Below are 22,668 nucleotides of genomic sequence, written 5' to 3'. Positions count from 1 at the left end.
ATGAAACATACAAAAATATTATTTTAAGTATTTAATTTTTTCATATCGTTTTTACATTCATCTTATATCCTAAAATGGTAACCTTTATATCACTACGTACACGTACGCACATACAACATACATGACATGTTTACATATAAATATACAAAAATGATGAGTTTATTTTTGCTGGTGTCCCGGCCACTACTAGGCGAGATTTATAAATAACTCTTGAACGCTTGGCGGATGAAATTTTACATTAAAGCTATTATTATTCTAATGGCTGTAGTAAGAGCCTCCAAAGCTCAAGTGTGAAGAGTGGTCGTGCTCGTGGCCGACGATGACGGGCACTTTGACGGGCACGGGGTAGGGCTTCTCTACCTCGACGGGGTAGGGCCTCTCAACATGGACGGGGTAGGGCCTGTCTACGGGCACCTTGACGGGGTAGGGTACGGGCCTGTCGACCGCGTATGGGACGTGCTTGTAGACGGGGTAGGGCTCTGGGACGGGAACCTTCACGGGGACGGGCACGGGTTTCTCAACGTGCACGGGGTAAGGCCTGTCGACGGGTACGTGTACGGGCACTGGCACGGGCTTCTCGACTGGGACAGCGACGGGCACTGGTTTCTCGACGGGGTAAGGAGCAGGCACATGCACGGGGTAAGGCCTGTCAACTGGGACCTTGACGGGGACACCGACGTGCTTCACAACGGGGTAGGGTTGAGGTACGGGCACCTTAACTTCGACGGGGTATGGCACGTGTTTCTCCACGGGGTAGGGCGCGGGCACGGGCACCTTCACGGGGTAGGGGATGTGTTTCTCGACGGGGTAAGGCTGGGGTACCAGAACCTTAACGGGGTAAGGCCTGTCGACGGGAACGTGGACGGGGTAAGGTACCTTCTTCTCTACCGGGTAAGGAGCGGGCACATGGACTGGAACTTTAACGTACTCCTTCACGTGAACAGGCACGTGTTTGATGACCTCGTAGGGCTGCGGTACGGGCACTTTGACGGGGTAGGGGACGGGCTTTTCTACGGGGTAGGGGACTGGCTTCTCGACGGGGTAGGCGACTGGCACACCCTTGACGATGGTGACGGTCCTGGTGATGTCGTGGTGTTCACCGAGGTTCAATCCGTAGCCACCATGGTAACCAGCGTCTTCAACAAGGTTGTATGCGCCACCGAAGCCATGTCCGCTACCGATGTAGCCGACGTCCAGACCGTGGATGCCGTAGCCGTAGCCGAGGTTCAGGAGACCACGTTTGTCCAATTTCTTGTCCAATGGTTCCGCCTTCTTTTCTGTCGTCTTCTTCTCACTGGCAGCTGCGGCAGCTACCAGCAGGAAAACTAAGCAGAGCTGTAAAGAAAATGAAACCTCAGTATCTGTGATAAACTTCATAATTTATGATAATGTCCTAAGGCTTCCTATTTTGCATTTGTTTGTCAAAACACTAAGGCACAATCTCAATGTCATTAAAAATATTAAATGCTAATACCGAATCGTTCTGTAATTATTACGGTAATGAAATATGCATTACGTACGACGTACAGCCAATTATAGGTTAGTGATAAAAACTGGTGAATTATGTATGAGTGGCCGATGAAACACTGAGGGAAGTATACATGAAAGAATTCACTTCCACTAATGCAGACTGATGCGTCATAAAGTAAACATTAGTATTTATAAGTCAAGAGCATTCAAATAAATTAATATTAAAAGAAAAATATGCAAATAAAAACGTATAAATATGTAATTCGATTAACCACTGTTGAAAAAGCGAATAATACATCACTAAACTTTGTGTATAAATCATTTTCGCAACAAAATTTCTAGTTTCGTCATTTATCAATCAATACAAAATACTATACGAACAATACAACTGAAATCAATACAGTCACTTATATAATTAAAATGATAACATATGATTTTAAATGTCAACATTAACTATCAAATTGCACATTACAAAATCAAATATAGTAAAGATGGTAACGTAATACATATTATGATTGTACCAGCAATTGAAAGTCATCTTAAATTGCCCCATATAGTTGTAATAAATTAAGTCATTGTTACAGGAAGCAATGCAATAAAGAATCTTAATGATCATACTTTAAATCACGAGTCAGGTGTTTAATGACTTAAAGTAGAGTACCTTATTCATTTTATATTTGTGCTTCATTTAACACGTTAGTACTAAATGTTCTCTATGATTAAATTTGATTGATTTTATTGCAAATTGTTAATTTATCTTTGCGCAATGTTGCTTGAAATAGATTATGGATATTGCTATCATCAATAACTGTGTTACGAAAATAAACTTGTTTCATTTCATCTAGTTTGTGACTCATTTTAAATATATTATCTTTTATTTCAGTTGCTTTGTTTGTATTTCGATAGTATTTGTCACCTTCAACTTTTACTCATTGATGTCACTTGTCTCTCAGTTAAGTATGTCATCTATTCAATAAGACATCCAAAATTTACGCCTACATGCTTTTACGGATTAAAATTATATAACGACGAAAGCCTTACAAGCTAATCTGTGCTTGCTGCTTCAGAAATACACAATTAAGGCCATCTAGTGTCAACACAGACATAGGCTTTGCAAAACACCGACGACATAGTCTAAGTGCTCATTCACGTTGACTCGCGGGCGCGGTGGCGGGCGCGGTCGCGAAATATCAAACGTATGGCGATGTACCGAAGTGTTCACGTACAAGTAAGATCAACCAGTTTGAGCCAGTTTGAGCCAAACGCCCGCCTGGCGGCCAACGTGAACACAAATCGCCACGTCCCCGCGCTCGCGACCGCCACCGCGCCCGCGAGTTCCAACGTGAACAAGCACTTAGACCGCGCGAACGGTTTGTACGTGAACACTTCGGTACATCGCCATACGTTTGATATTTCGCGACCGCGCCCGCCACCGCGCCCGCGAGTCAACGTGAATGAGCACTAAGTCGCGGGCGAGCTAGCGGCGTCGCGCGCGGCCCGCGTGGCGCGCTCGCGCCAATATCAAACAAGTGAAGATGTTCGTGTGTGTTCACGTCCAACTAGCGGTGGCGGGCGCGATCCACTCGCGATGTCAAGTAAGATCAACCAGTTTGAGCCAGTTTGAGCCAAACGCCCGCCTGGCGGCCAACGTGAACACAAATCGCCACGTCCCCGCGCTCGCGACCGCCACCGCGCCCGCGAGTTCCAACGTGAACAAGCACTAAGCGTTAGTGCAGTTTTTATTTCATAATGATTTAAATCTTTGGATTACGCGAGACGAGGCCTTGATAAACGTTGAAAAAACGATCTAAGAACTAACAAAGACTTGCTAAAAAAAAACTCAGCTATTTTTATTAAATTAGCAACAGATACAAATGTAAATAAAACTGCTGTATTGGACACTATTGATAGTTGTATTCCAGAAATAGAATGAAGTAATATTTCCTTTCTAAACTTGTTCGAATCAGGAAAGATTATTGAGCGGTTAGTTAGCAAATATGCCTTAAAACCTGTACATACGCAATACTCATTTAAATAATATCATGTTATATACAAATGGTACTATAAGCGAGCTATAATCGGTGGTCGCAAATTGCCAAGACAAGTTGATCTGGCGCAACTTGTAGCCTCAATAGCCGCCTCTTTGTTTAAATTTCCCAGAGCCTTATCTTTTTCTTATGCAATGACAATTGTTTTAAGGGCTGCTTATGGCCTTGCTTTGTTATTTTTAGATGTTTTTAGGAGTCAATGACATCTACATTTGCTTAGTTTAGTGTTATTATGCCTATATCCATAATTGGAGTAAAATTGTTACTAATTATATAACTTTAACTTTAGGAACGATTGATTTCTTGATTTGAGTTTTAATGTTTTCTCCGGATTTTATCAGCTATGTATCAATTTCATTGCAAAATCTAAGCAACTGTGTAAACGTATAGTTACATCGAAATGATACAACGTCTTACGAATCTCACGAACGCATCAACGTACGTAACTGTCTTGTAAAACAGCCGCGATGCACTACATTCAACATTTTCATCACGATCTCAACGATATTTGTAATCCAACCTCTCTTTATGATTTTAAGCACATCTTTATGATGCCGCATGATGCCAGAGGCCACTTTCGAACTCGTAAAATAGTCTTCTTCGGCACGTGACGACGATTTACATTATTTGTGTGTAAACGATATAAAAATATGGCCTTAGATTTTTATGCTGACGGCCATCTTTCTTTCGGTTGACACAGATCTGACGGATAAGAGTTTCAACACCAATGACTCAGCCGAGTCAGGAAGAAAATCTATAATCACATTTATATGTAAATGAACGTGTTCAAATCGAAGATCAATCTAAGATTTTTCGAAATATATTTTGCAATTTGAATCTAAAAATAAGATTTAACTGAACAATTATTGAACAGTTGAAAATTGTAAACAAACATTTCAATTCGCATTGTTTGACAGTAACGATGCTAATCAGTAAGTAAAGAGAACGAGGTCGGCAAAGATCGGGTTGCTTCGTGTCTCCTCGGGCCTAGCGCCTCGTGGGATAATATTACCTCTTATGGGGCTTTCGTAACAGAGGATATGGGTCGTGAATACTTACCTAACTGCGTTCGGTTTTAGCGATACGATAATTGTGGCTTTTTGGTGTACACGAACCTTAGTTGCGTAGTAAAGGTGCTCAATTTGAATATGTCAACGGAAACAATAGCAATATTATGGTAATTATTCAATTTACGTTTCTGTTAGATAGTAAATCGCGTAAAGGTACAATATCAAGGGTCATAATTTACTTTGATAACTTTGGAAATTACCATACAGTTGAAATGACTAATAACTTATACCAATGTATATGAAATAGTCAGTGACAACAATACTATAAACGGTGACCCCATTGAACAGGGTTTTCATTAACTAATAGGGGAAACCATTGAAGAATTCTTTGGAGAAGAGCCAGATTTAAATAATGAATGACTAAGGATAATCCATTACGGCATAGAGACTCCACAATGAACAATATGAGGATATTGATAATGATCTAATTGGCAGTACACTTGGGATTGAATGAGATGGACATTTTAGCACAGAGCTATATTTGGGATCTTCCTGTCGCACCTAAATGGGATCAAAAAAAGGTGATGATGTAATATGAATAACATAACCTAGTTATACGTTTAAAGCACTAAAATATGCTTTTGTTTGTAAAGGATCGATGCAATACTTTTTATATTAATCTGGTTTCTTTTGCCTGACATTTTTTCCCGAGATCTGGCAATATGTTCTACATTTTTTCGCAGCCTCTTTATCGAAACCTTTAACCGATTTGTATTAACAGTAATCACCAATTATATTACACAATTTGACATTCTCACTGACCTGAGTTCTGACCGAATCACATTTTGTTACTGCACATTAATCATTGTGTTATGTTACGTACTTATCCGTACTTACTAAGCGTATGTAGAAATGTGAGCACGCAATGATGTTTTTATTATGATCTCAGATGATGTAGGCATTTGTAATTTTAATTTGATTTTTTGTGGCTTTGAAAGATAAGATTGATACAGGTAGTTTTGTAAACGAAAATTAATATTCTTATACCTTAACGTTCGACTGCTGAGAAAATGTTGATTTATAGTTTTTTACCGTCCTCTGGTTCATATTGTGCTATTACGGAGTTATAGCTCTCAACTTTAGCATGGAATAGCAATAGTACATTTTTATATTTCAGTTCACGCATTTTATCTATATTTTTTCTGACTACGTTCATTTTGCGTTTGATATTGTCATTTTTGCTGTAAAGTAATTTGACAAATGTGACTAACTAGGTAATACAATACTCAGAAGAAATACTATCGTACAAAAACACTTCAACTATTTAACCGAGTTTTATTCACCCATACTATGCAGTTAAACCGTACCAGTTTGGACTAATAACCAAAGCCTTTTAAGGCAAGCTAGGTTGTTCGGGAAACGGATAAATTCATCAACTAGCCGACCCGTTGGCAGTTAGCCTGAACAACTGGTTTCATTTACATTTTACACTGAAATATTCGTTCCTGTTCTGATTACTTACTTAACTGGTAATTTATGGATTTCGATAATTGAGAACGTGTAATGTAATACGCTTGTATTTTTACAAATAGTTGAATGTTCACGGTGAATTGGGACTAAGCAAAATAAGGACTAATTGACAAATGTAAATTCTATAGAAAATGTCATCAGAAGACTTTAAAAAAAGCGGCCATGCTCTCTTAAAGTGAGAAAAGCAAAATTTTGAGTTAAACATCTGCGAAATCGTATTTGACTTTGCACCTCTTTGTGTTATAATAACTACAAGATAAAATCCATTTACTTAGATAACGATCTTTTGCTACATTTAACATTGAGACTAAACTGCGGTAAACTATTCTTTATACAGTTTGATAGTGATACTATCAAACTGTATTCTCACGAGTAAATTTCACAGGCCATTAAATTGAGTGTTAAATTTCTCATTTAACTAGATCTCTTTTCCTTCAGATTATTTTTAATTTGTTTATTTAGCTACAGCCATTTTGTATTTTTCTGAATAGAATATCGTTTAATTTGACATATTTGTTTTTAAAATAGAATCTGTACACTCGGAATTGTTCATTTAAAATATTTTTCTTACAGTTGTTCTTTTTTCTAAATAAGACCGTTAATACCGACCGTTAGACCGTTTTTAATCTGGAATTATTTGAATTTATTTTTCTTTGACATTTGCTAAAGGTGCCTTTATGCAATGTATAACTGGGCGTTCCTTGACTAACGGTTTCCTGGACTGTCTTCCTACTCAGACTGGAATTAAACCCGTTCGTCTTGATCGAGAGTGCATGAGCTATTGTGACGTAATAATATGTTGGATGAGTGCATCGTACAGAATAATTTATCGCTTCGCTTTCATTATCAAGTTTGTTGGTAATTATTTTATAGCTGTTACTTATGAACCGTCGTAATTTAATTTGATTGAAAAATTAAATGTTATTTTGGTTTTATGAATGAATGATGCTCTTATATTGAATATATAAAAATAAAGCACAGAATTGACTTCAAAAAAGTGTGTCACATCCCGTCTTCACATATTTGACTTAGGACCTGTTTCACCATTGTCCGTGCTCGAAATTAGAGCAAATTTTAATACAATTCGATCTTAAATTCGAATTTTTAACACTTTTCGAAAACCAATGGTATAACAGGCCCTACAAATCACTTCACAAACACGGGATAACACTTTTTCACTTTTTTGAAGTCACTTCTTGCACTACACTGCACTTCACACACTCACCGATGTTTTCATAATGCCTCTTCAACGGTGGTTGGTGTTGGGAATCGAACTGGATACAGTGTTCACTGTGTTGTGAGTTTTTATAGGTGGTTATTTGGCGATACTTTCGCCATTGCCCCTCTAGCGGGAATAGGCTGTTCTACGTCGAGTCCTTCGTATTCGGCTAGCCGTCACACAGAAGACAGACGCGCCGCGCGTACGATATACAAAAAAATAAAAAACAAATATACGTTCGTATTTTTAAATTGAGAGCAGATTTAAATTGTTTGAAACAACTTTAAATTGTTTATTTGTAGTTCGATTTTTGAATTATCGAACTTTGTTTTGTTTTTACGTACTTAGTTTTGTTTTTTTGCGGTTTTAGTTTCGTGTTGCAATTGCGTATTATAGTAAACATTAGTGTTTCCGTTTGATATTTAATACCGGCCAGCATCCTGTGAGATTACAACTTCGTAATAATTGTAGACATTCGTAATAGTTTTAGATCGTAAATTATTTGATTGGTTATATCCTTTGAAGCATATTCGTTACGGTTATAAGTAAACAAAGTAGGCGATATCCGATAGAAATGTCTTGTTAGGACGTAATGTATGGCGTTTTTTGTAACCTGTTATGAAATAAACCTGTGTAGTATGTTTCTTGTTTTCCGTTTGCATATTGACGTTGTAAAAGTGACCTAACTACCGTTGAACGGTATTGAGTTATTTATGTCGTTGTTACCTGGATAATAATGTATTTTAAATATTATACGTTATTATATCAAATAGATAAAATAATCAAAGTTGTCTGTTGTTTATATGGTGTGTAAAGGTATAGATATATTTCGAGTTGTCATAATTACTGCAAAATGGTTAAGTAATTGAATAAGTTACGGGAAATAGTTAGCAAAGTCTTGGAGATAAATTCTGTTAATTCAACTATTAAGTTAGGTTTCAAATTTTCTTTAACTCATGTCCTAAATAAAATTGTATTGCAACGCTTTTTCAAAAGTTCCTTACTGTTCGCTAAAAATGTCAAAATAATGTTAATTTTTTGATCTGTTAGATTGAGGAAATTTTGTTGCAAGACGTATTTTGAAAAATAGAGATATTATCTTGAATAGTATAGAAGCTTTGCTCTTTCAAATTCTTGTCATTTAAAAGTAGGTCGTATTTATTTTCCTTAATAACATCTTGCCAATACATTTCATTGCAATAAAAAACGTATTGTTATATCTAAAAATAAGTAGCATATAACTGTATTATAAACTTCCGTATATTTCTATTTTGGTTACATCATAAAAGTTAGAAGGAGACAAAATACGCATGACCTTTGACCTTAGGTCACTGTCAATAGTACATAACGAGGATCAATGTAAAGTTCAAATTAAAAATTATGAATATTTAATCATTTTATACGAAATCAATTTCTTCAAATATTAAATCTTGTTTGTTCGTTTGATTTTGATTTAAACGTTATTTCGAAATTTTGAAACATTTGTAGTGACAGTGATTTTGTAATTCAGTACTTATGTTTTTTGACTATTTCTTTGATGTCATGTTTCGATACGGATTTCTTATAAATTTCTTTCTTCAGAATATTTCTAAACGATATTATCTATATTTATCTAGAACTACGCAGTATTATAGCTTGTCTAGTTATTAGGCATAGTTATTATATATATTCATAAATCGGACACACATATTATATTATTTCACTTTCATACATTTGCGCTTTTTGATCTATGAGATAAGCGAACATTGACGCAGTCAGTCCATAGATAGGTATCCGGGTTTTCAACCTGATAATCTTCCTGGTTGTCATGTGAAGTGGATAGCAGTCGAAAGTCAAGGTCAACTTGAATAACTTTAACACATAGTTAACCATAAATCATGTAAAAAAGACCTTTTGTTACCATAAAAGGGTTACTTTTACGGAAATGCAACGGTAAACACAAGTGTTTCATTAAGTACGAAAATATGTTTAAGTACTTAATATTTTTGTATGGATCACGCTATCAGAAGTTAACCTGGGTCCGTATGAAAAAATAAAATCAAAATGAATAAACTTGTGCCAATTTGAAAGCTCGTTTTCAACAGCATATTTTATTATGCCAAATGTTAATTTAATATCATTCAAATCTTAAATAGGGCAGCGCTTTAGCCTAAATATTCCATAAAAAGATATAATTGATGTCTGATTTAAACTGAGCAAAGCTCTAAACTGATAATATTTTTGTTTTTAATCCAGGCAAAATAAGAATAGTAGACGTTTCTCTCGAAATTTCCTTGAAACAAATAACTAATATTGCTAACGTCTGCCGGTCTGTAACGCTTTAACACCTAAAACTGTTGACCCTGTTTTGATGAAAATGTATCATGAAGTTAAAAATCATGCGTCTAATTATGGCCATACTTTTATAAAAAATCTTCCAGTAAGCTGCTAAACGTGGATGCAAGTTCCTCCACGAGCGGAGTCACGCGGCTTATGCTAATATTTGAACCTGAAAAACGAACTAGACCACAATTAATATTATGACTTAATAAAACCGCAATAATTTCGCACAACCGGACGAGTTAATAAAATTAACATACTCGTATGTATGTCGGTTATAATATAAAAAATACTAGTTATTATATCATAAGAATTACTTCATAATTTTATTGATAATCAGTTAGAAATAGACTGGTCAATAAATTATTGATTATAATTACGTACTTGAATCGTAAGTAGATTGGTAATTGGTGTATCAAGATGTACCAGTTTTGGTCATACGATTTGATTTATCGTGTAAAATTTTTAAGTGTTCTGTCAGAATTATAATACATACATAATATATCCCTTGTCACACACGAAGGTGTAGGCAGGATGTATGAAATATACCCATGTTTCGCTATACATAATATCATACCTGTTATACCCGAAAACGTAGGCAGGAAGAGGTGTTTAAATTATACCCAGGTCTCGCCATTAACAATGTTAGGCCCATTTCATGTTAAAAGGGATAAGTGCTCCGAGCACGTTACCAAACTCCGGACTGCTATTGAAATATATTCTAATATAAAATATCAATAGCACTTTGTCCGAACCGGGACTGAAACCTGGAACATCGTGACCAAGCAGATAAATAGCAGCACCAGTAATAAATGTTTCTGTTAAACTGTTTTTAACAAAATCATACTAAACTACTGTATCTTTTGTGTATATTATAAGAAAGTTGATCTACGTACTAAAGGTGCAACGTGCTATTATATTCGCATTGACCTCTGACCCTTAGCATCATCGTGAGAGAACACCTTTGTTTCCTATTCGGATTTAGTTAAAAGGAAGTTGGAAATATTAATTTCCGATCTGAACTTTAATTCCGTACTTATATTGTAAATGTGTAAATTTGTCTGTCTGTTACGATTTCGCTGAACTGTTATACTTACCCATTTTAATGGAATGTAATAGGAAATACTTGAAGAGTATGAGAATACCAAATCTATAAATCAACTCTCAAAAATATGAAATAGGTGACGCAACAGACTTCTTTTGACCCATTACTGTCCCACTGCGGGGCCAACCTCAATACGGGATAAAACTACTTTAGATAAACAATAGAATATTAAAAGTAATTTTATCTGACGTACTTAGGTATTTAATTTTATCAAATGATTTTAGTTTTTGGATAGCCCATGTTTTGTTTCTTCACGATTGCTCATCTACTACTGTCTATGTATGCTCTGTGCCAATTTACAAAGCTCTACTATTATGAAAACATATTTCTGCCATTCTCCACGTCAGTAAATATGATTGGACCCTAAAGTAAATAATAATTATGAATTGCGCATTATCAATAATAAGTATAATAACACAGGAAACCTTTTTATAGTTAACTTAACATTGAAAAGTTGAACCTTGTTGCTAAAAAGCGATAAAAATCGTAACTACGCGGAAATTAAACTGATTTTGAATCGATAATGGCCTCAGTTGAACTAAACTTTTTCTTTAAAGTGTCTGTTGTAGATAAAGGTACTATTTACAGTTTAGACTGTAGTGAGAAAATTTCACGCCTACATTCAGGGTTTAATAGCTTTAGTAGTACATTGTTTGTACACTTCAAGGTAGATAAAAGCGAAATAAGAATATGAGAAATATACTATCTTGTATAAAGACCTAAAGCACGCTTTTCTTTGTCTCTAACTTTACTCTTAAAACTCCCAGGTCATAAAAATCACACCCGGAATTAAACACACATAATTATTATTATATTAAATTTGCTTTTTGATGAAATCGAACCCATATGACAATGCAATTCATTAAAGACATCTAAACGGTTACGCGAATTATGCCACTCGGTAATATTACTTCGAAATTAATCATTCAATAAATGAAATCTCATCGCTGGGCAATGGTCTCCTCTCACAATCAAAAAGAGGGTATGGCCATGTCCACCACCCTGGCCAAGTAACTACCTTGCATTCCTTTAAGACTAATAAGTAAGATATCGAAAAATGCATCAGTGTTATAAAGATTTATGTATCCCTGCAATTATGGACTTAAATCGGTAAATTCATTGCATTGTACAAAAAGTACACTAATTGTTATAGTTTATAGATTTTAAAAGGTACTAAATCATTCTTTTAAATAGTTCCTTTTCAATCCTTCTAATCTTTAATTACGAATGTTTTATAGACGCAACTACAATAATGTTTGAATGGATGTTTTATACTCCTTCACGCGAAAAGTTCTGACTGCTTTTTATAAACATAGATTAACACGTACAGTAACTGTACCTTACCGTATATACATAGGTATTCTCCCGGATTTTATCTTACGTGGGCAGAATGGCGAGCATAAGCTAGCAAGACATAACATTTTAAAACATATTGATACCTACTAATGTTTAAAATGTTAGTGTGTTTGTTTTTACTTCTTTTACCCCAAAACAGATGAAGCAATGTGGAGGAACGAGGTGATCGTGTTCCTCCAACCAAAGGGAGGATCCTCCGACCAGGCGAGGTGATCGTGCCTGGTGGGCCTAGGCTGCCCAACTGTTGTAGTCGGGAACTTGTATATATAGTCAGTTGCCGTGCAAACTTCGATAGCGCGATTCAGGACTTGTGACGTCAGTCACACTGCGCGTGGTGGTTGGTTGCGCGCTGGTCCCAGTAGATGTCGCTGTATGTAGCGAGCCGCTACATCACTCCCCCTCAGACCGTAGGTCGATCTTCTCTTCATGTCAGTCAGTCTCTCCAGTGCCATGCATTGATGAGTTCCAGTGAGTCGGAACTCGAATTCCGCTAGTCCCAGTGAGTTGGAACTGTATGCCGCTAGTCCCAGTGAGTAGGAACTGTATGCCGCTAACTCCAGTGAGTCGGAGAGGTGCGGTGTGCGGTGTGCGGTGAAGTGTCCCCAGTGAGTCGGGGCGAGGTGCTTGTTGTCTGCGGTGAGTCGAGACGAAGCGTTGCGGTGCCCTGGGTGCGTCAGAGTAGCGTGACGATGATGCCCAGGTTGGATGCCGCTGAGGCCGTAGGGTATGCCAGTCATGTGCGTGAGCGACATGTTCGTGGAGTGCCCTGGTGTGGCCGAAGATGCTGGCTGGAGTTGTACGACTGCTGCTGTAGGAGTGAGGAGTGATGAGGGTGCGAAGGTTTGCTGCTGCTGGTCTGCTCTTCGTGAAGGCTGCTTCCAATCACGTCGGGGTCACCACTGTGGAGGAACGAGGTGATCGTGTTCCTCCAACCAAAGGGAGGATCCTCCGACCAGGCGAGGTGATCGTGCCTGGTGGGCCTAGGCTGCCCAACTGTTGTAGTCGGGAACTTGTATATATAGTCAGTTGCCGTGCAAACTTCGATAGCGCGATTCAGGACTTGTGACGTCAGTCACACTGCGCGTGGTGGTTGGTTGCGCGCTGGTCCCAGTAGATGTCGCTGTATGTAGCGAGCCGCTACAGCAATTTAGATAGAATTACTTACGACGATAGTTTACATCCTTGCTTAGCTGTGGTAAATCACGGGTTGAAATCAAAAAATAAACTACGCGAGTGAAGCCAAAGGCATAAGCTAGTATACTAACAAAGAAATGATTACACGGACTGCTAAATCAATTAACAATTTCAAATTAACCTAAAAGAGATATTTGAGAAAACATTAACCGCAGGATATTTCAATATATCACCGGAATTTTAAATTCACTAAGGATATGAAGTAATCGAGTATCAGGATGGAGGTAAAATAAATCATTGTAGTTTTAAAAGAATTATGTTATCAAACGGTGCATGGAACACTATATTTTGTTGTATGATGTATTCAGGTTAGTTGTAACACTTTAATTGCGAAATGACTGCGAAACTTCGGAGTTGATGGGTGGTTAAGACGTTTTGACAATTGAGATGTTTATGGCTACTTGCTTGTTTACTTAAACTAATGAAAAAGTTGACAGTGTTTGTGGCGTAGTGGTTAACATGGTCACCAATCTCTACCCGGCTATCAATGTGTGTGTGTGTGTTTGGGTTTAACTCCAGCTCGAAACAAAATAATTGTATATCACTAATAGTTTGTTTGGGTGTCTGTTGATTTTAAAAATCTCCTGCGCTAGAAGTGACGATTATCGAATAAAGTTAAAGATTATTTATTTGTAGGTACATGTTAACTTTTGAAACTGTCTAATCTGATAAAACTTTTTATGTAACATAGATAAATTCACACGGCAGACTATAGCAGCAACCAATCTGGTAGGGGACCTTTAAGGCTCTACAAATTAATATACCACACAAAAATATGAGAAGAGCTACCCAACACAACACAATGTAACGTCTCTACCAATATTATTTTAAGACTACAAAACACTCTACAAAACGCTCTACAAAAGTACCTAATTAATACAACCTTGAAAGAAATAACAAAACAACTTTATCATAAAAATTAAACTAGGAAGTTCGTAATACCAAATTAAGTACAATATAATCGGATTCGAATCTTGACCCACTATTGAAACGTGCCAAAACAGTAACCTTTACCGAAATTATCGTAGCGCCAATCACTTCCCTTTAATAATGTTATAATAGTTAATAAATGCCCTTAGTCCGTGTATTAAAAAATGTGTTAGAGTAGAGTTAGCAAGAAAAGTTGCTAAACGAAATAAGGAAAAAAATATTACAAGTCAACCAATATTTTTTCATGATTCTTTATGAATATTTTTTTATATTTACTCGAAATCTACCACAAGTAAATAAAATAAGCATCTTATAATTTTTCTTCAGAGACTGACTGTCAAATATTATGTACAGAACTGTCATTTTTTTCTGTGCCTGCTACTCCATCTAAATAAATGCACAACGTAAGTCGTGTCTAGGTTTAATACTCGTTGAATAATTTGGTACGCCTGAATATAGAAGCCAGCTAAAACAAGCAAGGCGGAACGGTATAATAACGTCGTCTCCTTAACTTCCAATCTGCGCTTTTAGTCCATATTGTTTGCCAACTTATAGCGTCTTGCGGCTATATTCATACACACACAAAGTAATTTAACGCGTCATGTGTAACAAAATAAAGTGTTTACCGTTCCGCTCTCGTTGTACAAATAAAAATCAATCGATTACCATGCTGGGACTGTACAGACTGTTCACATTGTAGTTGCTATAATTATACTCAATATTGGAAAGGCAAGAGTCGTTCAAGCGTGCTCTACAATCTTATTGTAGGTGAAGAGATAGGGCGCTGGGATTTAAAAGTATTTTTTATATTTTGTTGAAAGGTAATGATGAAACATATCATATATTATGTTTTGCTTTTGGATATAGCTTTTTATTCAAAGCAAACAATAGAAAAATAATGCGCAAAATTATAATGTAACGGGTCTCAAACACGATTGAAAATGAAAAGGGATACCTTATTTGTTTACCCGAAGTTTCGATCGAATTGTAACGACGGTGGTTACGGGCTGACTGCAAAAATGCATTTATTTTAATATATATACTAAACATAAAATTATTATAAACGTGAAAAATACTTTTCACGTAAACGGCTGACCTAATTTAAGAAAAATTTGGTAGTGTGATAGATTATACCTGGGCTAAAAATAGCAGCTATTTTAATAACTAAGCGGGGTCTAATAAGCTTCTGTTTGTCCGAGTCCCCTATGCATACAAATAGACAACCTTAAAAATGCAAATTTAATGAAAATAATAATTACTCATTATTAACATTTAACGGATTTGACTATTTTAAACCTCGTCAATGTTTAAATAGAAAATAAAATATTTGATTTATTAAGGAAACGTTATTTTTACGACTAAAAGTGCACACAAAATATATTTCCGTATATACTGAAATATTATTATATAATATTCTGTAAAATATGTAAATAAATAAACATTGAACTTCACAGGGATTTACATAATTCATTTATTTTAGTGCTGACTAGCTGACCCGCGCAACTTCGCTTGCGTCACATAAGAGAGAATGGGTCAAAATTTTCCCCGTTTTCGAAACATTTTTTACTGGCACTCTGCTCCTATTGGTAGTAGCTCGATAAATGGGCTATCTAAAACTGAAAGAATTTTTCAAATCGGATCAGTAGTTCCTGAGATTAGCGCGTTCAAACAAACAAACAAACAAACAAACAAACAAACAATCAAACAAACAAACAAACTCTTCCGCTTTATAATATTAGTATAGTATAGATTACTTAATGTGTAACAGAAATAACATCACATAAATTTGATAATATACTGATTTACTAAAAGGTTAAGTAAAACTTGCTATGATAATAGTCACTTAATGAAATTAAATGCATTAGACATGATTTTTATAATTCTACATAATTTTTTTATCTTAATGTAACACATTAAACAATAAATAAACCAATTTAGATAAAGTGTTATCTAATTTTATATTTAAGTATTCTGGCATATTAAAATAATCATACATTTAAATTGATGAGGATAATATTTAAAGCTTACAAGATAATCCTTAGATCAATAATTCTAAAAGTAATCATATTTGTATCTTTTTTTGTAAAAACATTCATCAAACTATTACTTACTTATTTATGACTATAGTAACTGATTATGTTTATAGAAACTATCATATTTTTGAAGATACTGTACCCAAAAAAATATATTAATAATAAAAAATAACTAAACGATTCTTATTGAAATAAAAATCAAGTATTAATGAGTCTAAATATCATTTCAAAATACATTATAGAAAAGTAACGTAATATATAAAGGTAAACAAAAGCTTTCACCCGGCTCTTAGTCTACACCGTGGCCGGTTCCGGTCTCCGCTGACCTTGAACTCGAACGAATTTACCCTAAAATTAGTGCAATGAACGTTAACACCAAAATAAAACAAATATCTTTGTCTGACCGTGAATTTTGGATTACTAGGAAATGTTTATGATGTGCGTACCTAAATATAAAAATATTAGGCACTCTGTAAATTACAATAATAGAAAATATTTTTGTTTTTCATATAGAAGTTTAAATTAAAAATACAATTTTTCACTCTATAAGGTATATTTAGAGATGGGTCCACATTACCTTTGAGTGATCATGGTCGGGATGGTATCACAATATCCCAAAGCCATAAGAGAGATCTGTAATTAAGCTACGTCCACTAATCTAATGGTGTCTTATTTGATACGAAAACTACACTATAATACTGCTATTTTTATGTATCTTGATAAAGCTGAAAATATTTTACAACTGCAGGAAATGTTAGCTTGTACCTCAAATTACAAATACTTTAAATCTAAACGTGAATCTTTTCTTTTTTACAGGTAAGTTTATATTAGCACGATTGTACGGAACGTGACCGGTCTAAAAAAGTAAGTAGGTAAGTATCCGCGTTTTAGTAAAGTCGATACTATTTTCTGGTAAGAAACTGACCTATCTTTCTATAGAAACGAATCTAAAATAATAGGATTTTCACTTACATACCTATATTTTTCAAAAAACCCAAAACGATTTCTTCTGGTGATTAATGATTCTATGAGGAGCGCTTAATGAATAAGGATAAAGTATTACTTTAAACTTGTACCAATTTAAACAACAAAACTTTATCATACAACAACAAACCACGCACTCATATATTCTAAATATCATCAGTAGTAAAATGTCTTCACGTCTTTCCGAAATTTAAGCGCCAGACAAACGGACAGTCCGACAAGGAAGTTATTCAATAAGGGTTCCGTTCTTTTCCATAAAGGAGGATATACTTTATAGAAGGATCATTTTAGTAATTTAGAACAAGACGCAATTATAAAATACTACGCTCTATTCAAAGCTAATCAGTGCTCAAATTTATCAAATTTCATTGCCAGACACTTGATCTGTATATTAGTATGTCTATTAGGTACCTAGGTAACCTAGATACATTCACCTAATTGTAAGGTTAGACCTAATTTAGTCTTGTTCAAATGAACAATATCATAAATCAAAAGTAAATTGTTATTGTGTTAGCTGTTGTAACGTTATTTATTGTTCGTGTATTAATTACTTGAAATTACTGCTGATATTTTGTGTACAAAATGTTTATTTGCATAAAGGGATTTGTGTTTGTTACTATATATTATTATTCTAGGAATATTAATTATTTAAGTTACTTTAAACCCTCGTATTCTCTTTGACACTACAGGACACAATTCTAGTGATTGTATTGCCATTAGTTTTGAATTCAATTTTTCAAACCGGATGATCATTATTTCAATATTTATTAGTCAAAAAAACAAGCACGAGTTTTCTTTTCTTTTGAGTTAAAAACTCAGGCACTTAGAATTTATTTTACCTCTCGAGGACTCTAACAAACACACAAACAAACCAGTCAAAGATCACACATTTTTTCTTCACTTTAGAACTCGAACCTGCAACCCTCCCTGTCACTTACGTCACACAAATACGTCGTCATTCCTAATTAGCGTTCGAAAGGTCAAAAAAGAATATCCTTTACATACCTTTCTTACATAAAAAACAATTTATTCAAATATCGCATAGGGTCTTTTAACGTCATTTACTACATAAGTACATATGTGTGTGACATTATCCATTCACTATTTCTTGCCCTTACTTTGCAGTTATGAGTCACAGCTAAACGTTTAATTTATGAACTTGCCCAACTTCCTGCAAAACGAGGTTAACCTTTTTCACAAATATTTTAGTTAGTCATATTAAGGTTACCATTTTTTCAGAGTTTTGGAGAATTTCCTGAATATTTTTATTCATTTTAAGTAGATTACCTACTTCCTAATTTATTCAAGACTTTTTTAATAACATACTTACTTATGCCTGCAGTTCCGGCTGCAAAAAAATGTTTTCTGTATCCTTCTATACAATTTAGCATCTTAGCAAATGTTATTGTCGGTACTAATGTAAAAAGCAAGGGATTATAATTTCACTATTTTAATGTCAGAATCTCAAGTCGTTGCGACTAAATTATAACGATCTATGGCTTTTAGTAGCTTGTTATAATATCAATCACGATGATCTAGCAACAAAATTGAAATGTCATATAGCCGAATTATATTACGAATATGAAGATTGTCTCAGTAAACATCTGTCAAGATTAATAAAAAATATTTCAAGCATCATAATTTATTGCAATATAAAAAAACTAGATCCATTAATTGAAAAATGCGGAAACACACTTAATATTTAATCTAAATTACTTCATTTAACTTTTTGATAAACATGACATTTTGAGATGACGTCCGGGTTTCCGAAAATACATACAAATTAAATGTCTATAGATCAATTAATTTTTAAACAGTTGTCAGTGTGATTGTAACCCGTGATTAATGATTAAATTATTAATAAAAATCATTTTTTTTCCTTATTAACTACTCATACCTAGTAAATAATTGCAGAATAAAGCCAATAGGTACTTAGTGACATTTTCCTGTATAACAGTTTTAGACAAGTTTCCGTAATGTCGTTTTTACATATTTTTTCCTTTAAATTAATCTTGTTAAAGCTTCAAGATTGTGTAAAACAAACCCTTTGATTTAATAATACTTCTTGAATCATCAGGAATTCATCACCAATCCGAACTGTCGAAAAAAAAAAAATTTTTTATTTTCACCCATTTCCGAGCCGCAACCCCTCCCTCATTACGGCAGGAAATTCTTGCCCAGCAGTGGGACATAATGGGTTTTACTTAATTTGTTTATTTATTTTATTTTCACTACTTATATCCCGAAAAAAATTACTATTCATGGTCACCCGACTAACATCCAGTTTAGAACCATTATGAATTTCCTGTGTACTCCAACATTTCATTAGAACAGATTACCGAATGAGCCGAAATATAGAAAGGTTAAAAATATTATATTCAAGTTCAAGATCGTTAACCTTGCAATTCGTTGCATTTGTTATTTGTTATTGATTTTTGTTATTATTGTTATTGTGTTTAGAAATAGTTTTTATTGCATAAAATTTTGATATTTGATTCATGTTTTATTTTAATATTTGTATTATCGTATATTAGTATAGTTTAACTTAAATATTTGTATTACCAAAATGCGTACATACATACGCGAAAAATACGGACAGCTTTAAATAACTCTAACTCTATCCCATGGGCGTAGGCAGATGCAAAAAAACTCCTCTTGCTATGATTCCTACATTCTTCCATTTTTTCAAACAGGAAATATCTATAAGTATAAATTGCTAGTAATACGTTTAACCTATTAAACTTAGTTCAAAGAGTTGTATTAGAAGAAGGTTCCCGTCGGGAGTGAAATGGACGGGACTTGAACCCACGATCCCTTTAACTCGCTGTTACCGTTGACTATTGAGCTATTGGTGTTTTATATTATTATTTTGCAACAGGTTATTCTTCTCACAATAAGTAATTAGACCTTAATCCAGTTCTAGTTTATTGACAGACAACACTATCAGCATCATTTTGAAAATAATGACAATAATGAGACCAGATGTAATCTTAATGTGAGAGAACTTATATATATTTTACATGCGTTTAAATTCAAAAATATGAATACTGAATAGTGTGAAAACAAATATAGTGAGTACCATGTGATTCACTAGTTATGCTCCGCAGTTTCACTCGCATTATGGTGATGACTCCACTCCTGTAGGTCATATCGTCGTGTTAAATGGCTTTTCTTAGGCATGTAGATGGATTTAAATATATGACTAATAGTTCCAGAGATCACTGTGCCTATATAATTAAAATATTTTTCGAATTTGTTTATTAGGTGGGAGACTGAAATGGGGGTTTGGATCTAAGATCCACGTTAGCGAAGTGTGTGTTGCTTGTCTTGGTTATCCAAATCCCCTATCTTATTCTGGACAAAACAATAATATATTTTTCTCAAATTTTATAGATCCAAAACTATACCTTTAGCGACTTTGCATACTTAAGTAATACCAATCAATCAATAGCCTGTATTCATCTATAGCAGATGATTTCGGTGTACAGAAATATAGTGTAACAAATTTTCGAAATAGTATCAAGTCTTCGCATATAAGTAAAGTAAATAAAAAGAAAACATTCTTCACATGACATTGTCACTTGCTTCATCTCAGTCTCACGGCTCAAGGTCTTTGACCTGTGAACGTATGTGGCCCAGATTACTTACTTATGTTACAACTTTAATTGTTGCGAATATATTATTGTTTTGTTTGAGAAATATTATTATGGAGCGTAGTTGCAGCTTGTATGTTGATGTCCGTCGAAATATGAGGCACAGTCAAGGAAAAAACTGTATTCTGTTTTATATGGGCTAAATAATTACATGAATGACTTGAGTGAATTTATTCAGGGATGGTATGTTGTTTCCTGTGTTACCTGCGAGTATACACTTATATTTAGAGCCCTGCTTTTTAGTCGAAGTAGGAATTTGAATTATTTACAAATTTTAATGACAAACAAAAAAACTCTCATACATTGATATGCCGATCCAAAATGAGACCAAAAGTATAAACGTTTTTTCTTTCTTGTATACCTAGTAATACCTACGTTACTTATTTTAGCCTGTTTTGGACTAAATTTTGCAGTACAGTATTGTAAAAATAAATAAGATTTTACAATATACCTAAAAACTATTTGACTACTTTGCTGGTCATTTTGATATTTTTTTTACAACTATACCTAGACTAACATCGATAGTGGTATTTAAACAAGAGACGTAAGTATACCTTAGCTAATTTACTTGGTAATTATCCCAAGTTAGCAATTTTCTCACAATTGCAATCCAGCATTTGTTACAAAAATGACCTTTTCAGGTCTTCATGTGTGATATTAGTTCCTGTTAACGTCAGTGTCGTCAACTGTCTGCATTAATCCGAAGGTTATCTACCGGTTAATAAAACCAGAGCACATTATTATTAGGAAAGAAGATACATAATTAATTTGACATTAATTAACGTTGCTAATTTTGACACTTAATTAATATTTATGTTTATCTCTATTAGTGTCGTATTTCTTATGGATTCTAAAAAAGGATAATTCTTAAGTCCTTCTTATTTTTGCTAATACCGGTAGTTTATGAATTCTTTACTCTGAAAAATAATTTCTACGGCACCCGCTAGAGGCGCTGATCAGATTTTCATATAAAATTTGTCGATAGGTAACCGGTTGTTGACAGTCGATAGAAAATCGCACTACTAAATGGTTATGAAATCCGTGACGCACATCAAATTACTACTGCATTATGGATATTGGGATTCGTTTGCCTCGCATTTTCAAGATCACATGAAGAAGGTTTAATGTCTACACATCATTTAATTAGTTCAAATACGTAATAAACATAGTTAAGCTAATCACGGATATGCAAAAACTATTTAAAACTTTGACATTTAACTTACAAAATTACCATTGCCATAAAAATCTGTTTCCAATTCGTATGATTTATTTGATCATTAATATGTCATCTACGCAGGATGCTGACCTTCCTTAATGTACAAATAAATTATAATATTGTAATATCCTGTCAACTTTTGCAACACGCACTAAATATTTTGATGCCATTTTTTATGCATGCGTTAATGTCAATGTAAATAAAATAAAGCTCAAGGCATATACACTGAATAACACGCCTTTAGGCAAAAACTTAGAAACTTCTTTTGTCTATGACTATTACCAACAATGTCTTGAAAATACTTTCGATTTCAATAATATACATACTATAATGCAAAAAGACTTTTCCTTTTACTGTATCTCCTGTTGCAAGAACTTTAGGAATTCTTTTTCCTCAAACATGGAGAGTAGAGGCTCAGGCTTTCTCCTAAATAACGGATACCAATCTTCTCAGTAATATTTTTAAAAAGATTCTGCTTTCTATACAGATTTCTATGCTGTTTTTCAACATTCTAGAAATTTCATAAAATTGGTTTTATATCTCTATTCTTTATTATTCTATTCGTCAAATATAGATCAAGATCAAGTTTAAATCTCGAACC

The 22,668-nt window shown here is 34.5% G+C and overlaps 2 protein-coding genes across 2 annotated transcripts in view; one reads left to right on the top strand and one right to left on the bottom strand.

Moving 5' to 3' along the window:
• Ance-3 (angiotensin-converting enzyme Ance-3) overlaps positions 1 to 22,668 on the top strand; it is a 179,870-nt gene that overhangs the window by 121,895 nt on the left and 35,307 nt on the right. The gene's annotated exons all lie outside the window — the stretch shown is intronic.
• Positions 17 to 7,436, bottom strand: LOC142973462 (uncharacterized). The gene is made up of 2 exons (XM_076115154.1): positions 7,284 to 7,436; positions 17 to 1,335 (listed from the first exon to the last, which is right to left on the bottom strand). Exons 1-2 carry the CDS (start codon positions 7,293 to 7,295, stop codon positions 256 to 258), a joined length of 1,092 nt encoding a protein of 363 aa, XP_075971269.1. The 5' UTR covers positions 7,296 to 7,436; the 3' UTR covers positions 17 to 255.

Source organism: Anticarsia gemmatalis, chromosome 6, assembly GCF_050436995.1.
Source record: "Anticarsia gemmatalis isolate Benzon Research Colony breed Stoneville strain chromosome 6, ilAntGemm2 primary, whole genome shotgun sequence".
In the NCBI taxonomy this organism is placed as follows: domain Eukaryota; kingdom Metazoa; phylum Arthropoda; class Insecta; order Lepidoptera; family Erebidae; genus Anticarsia; species Anticarsia gemmatalis.
Note: the sequence above shows the minus strand (reverse complement) of the source record. Positions and strands in the feature narration are given on the sequence as shown.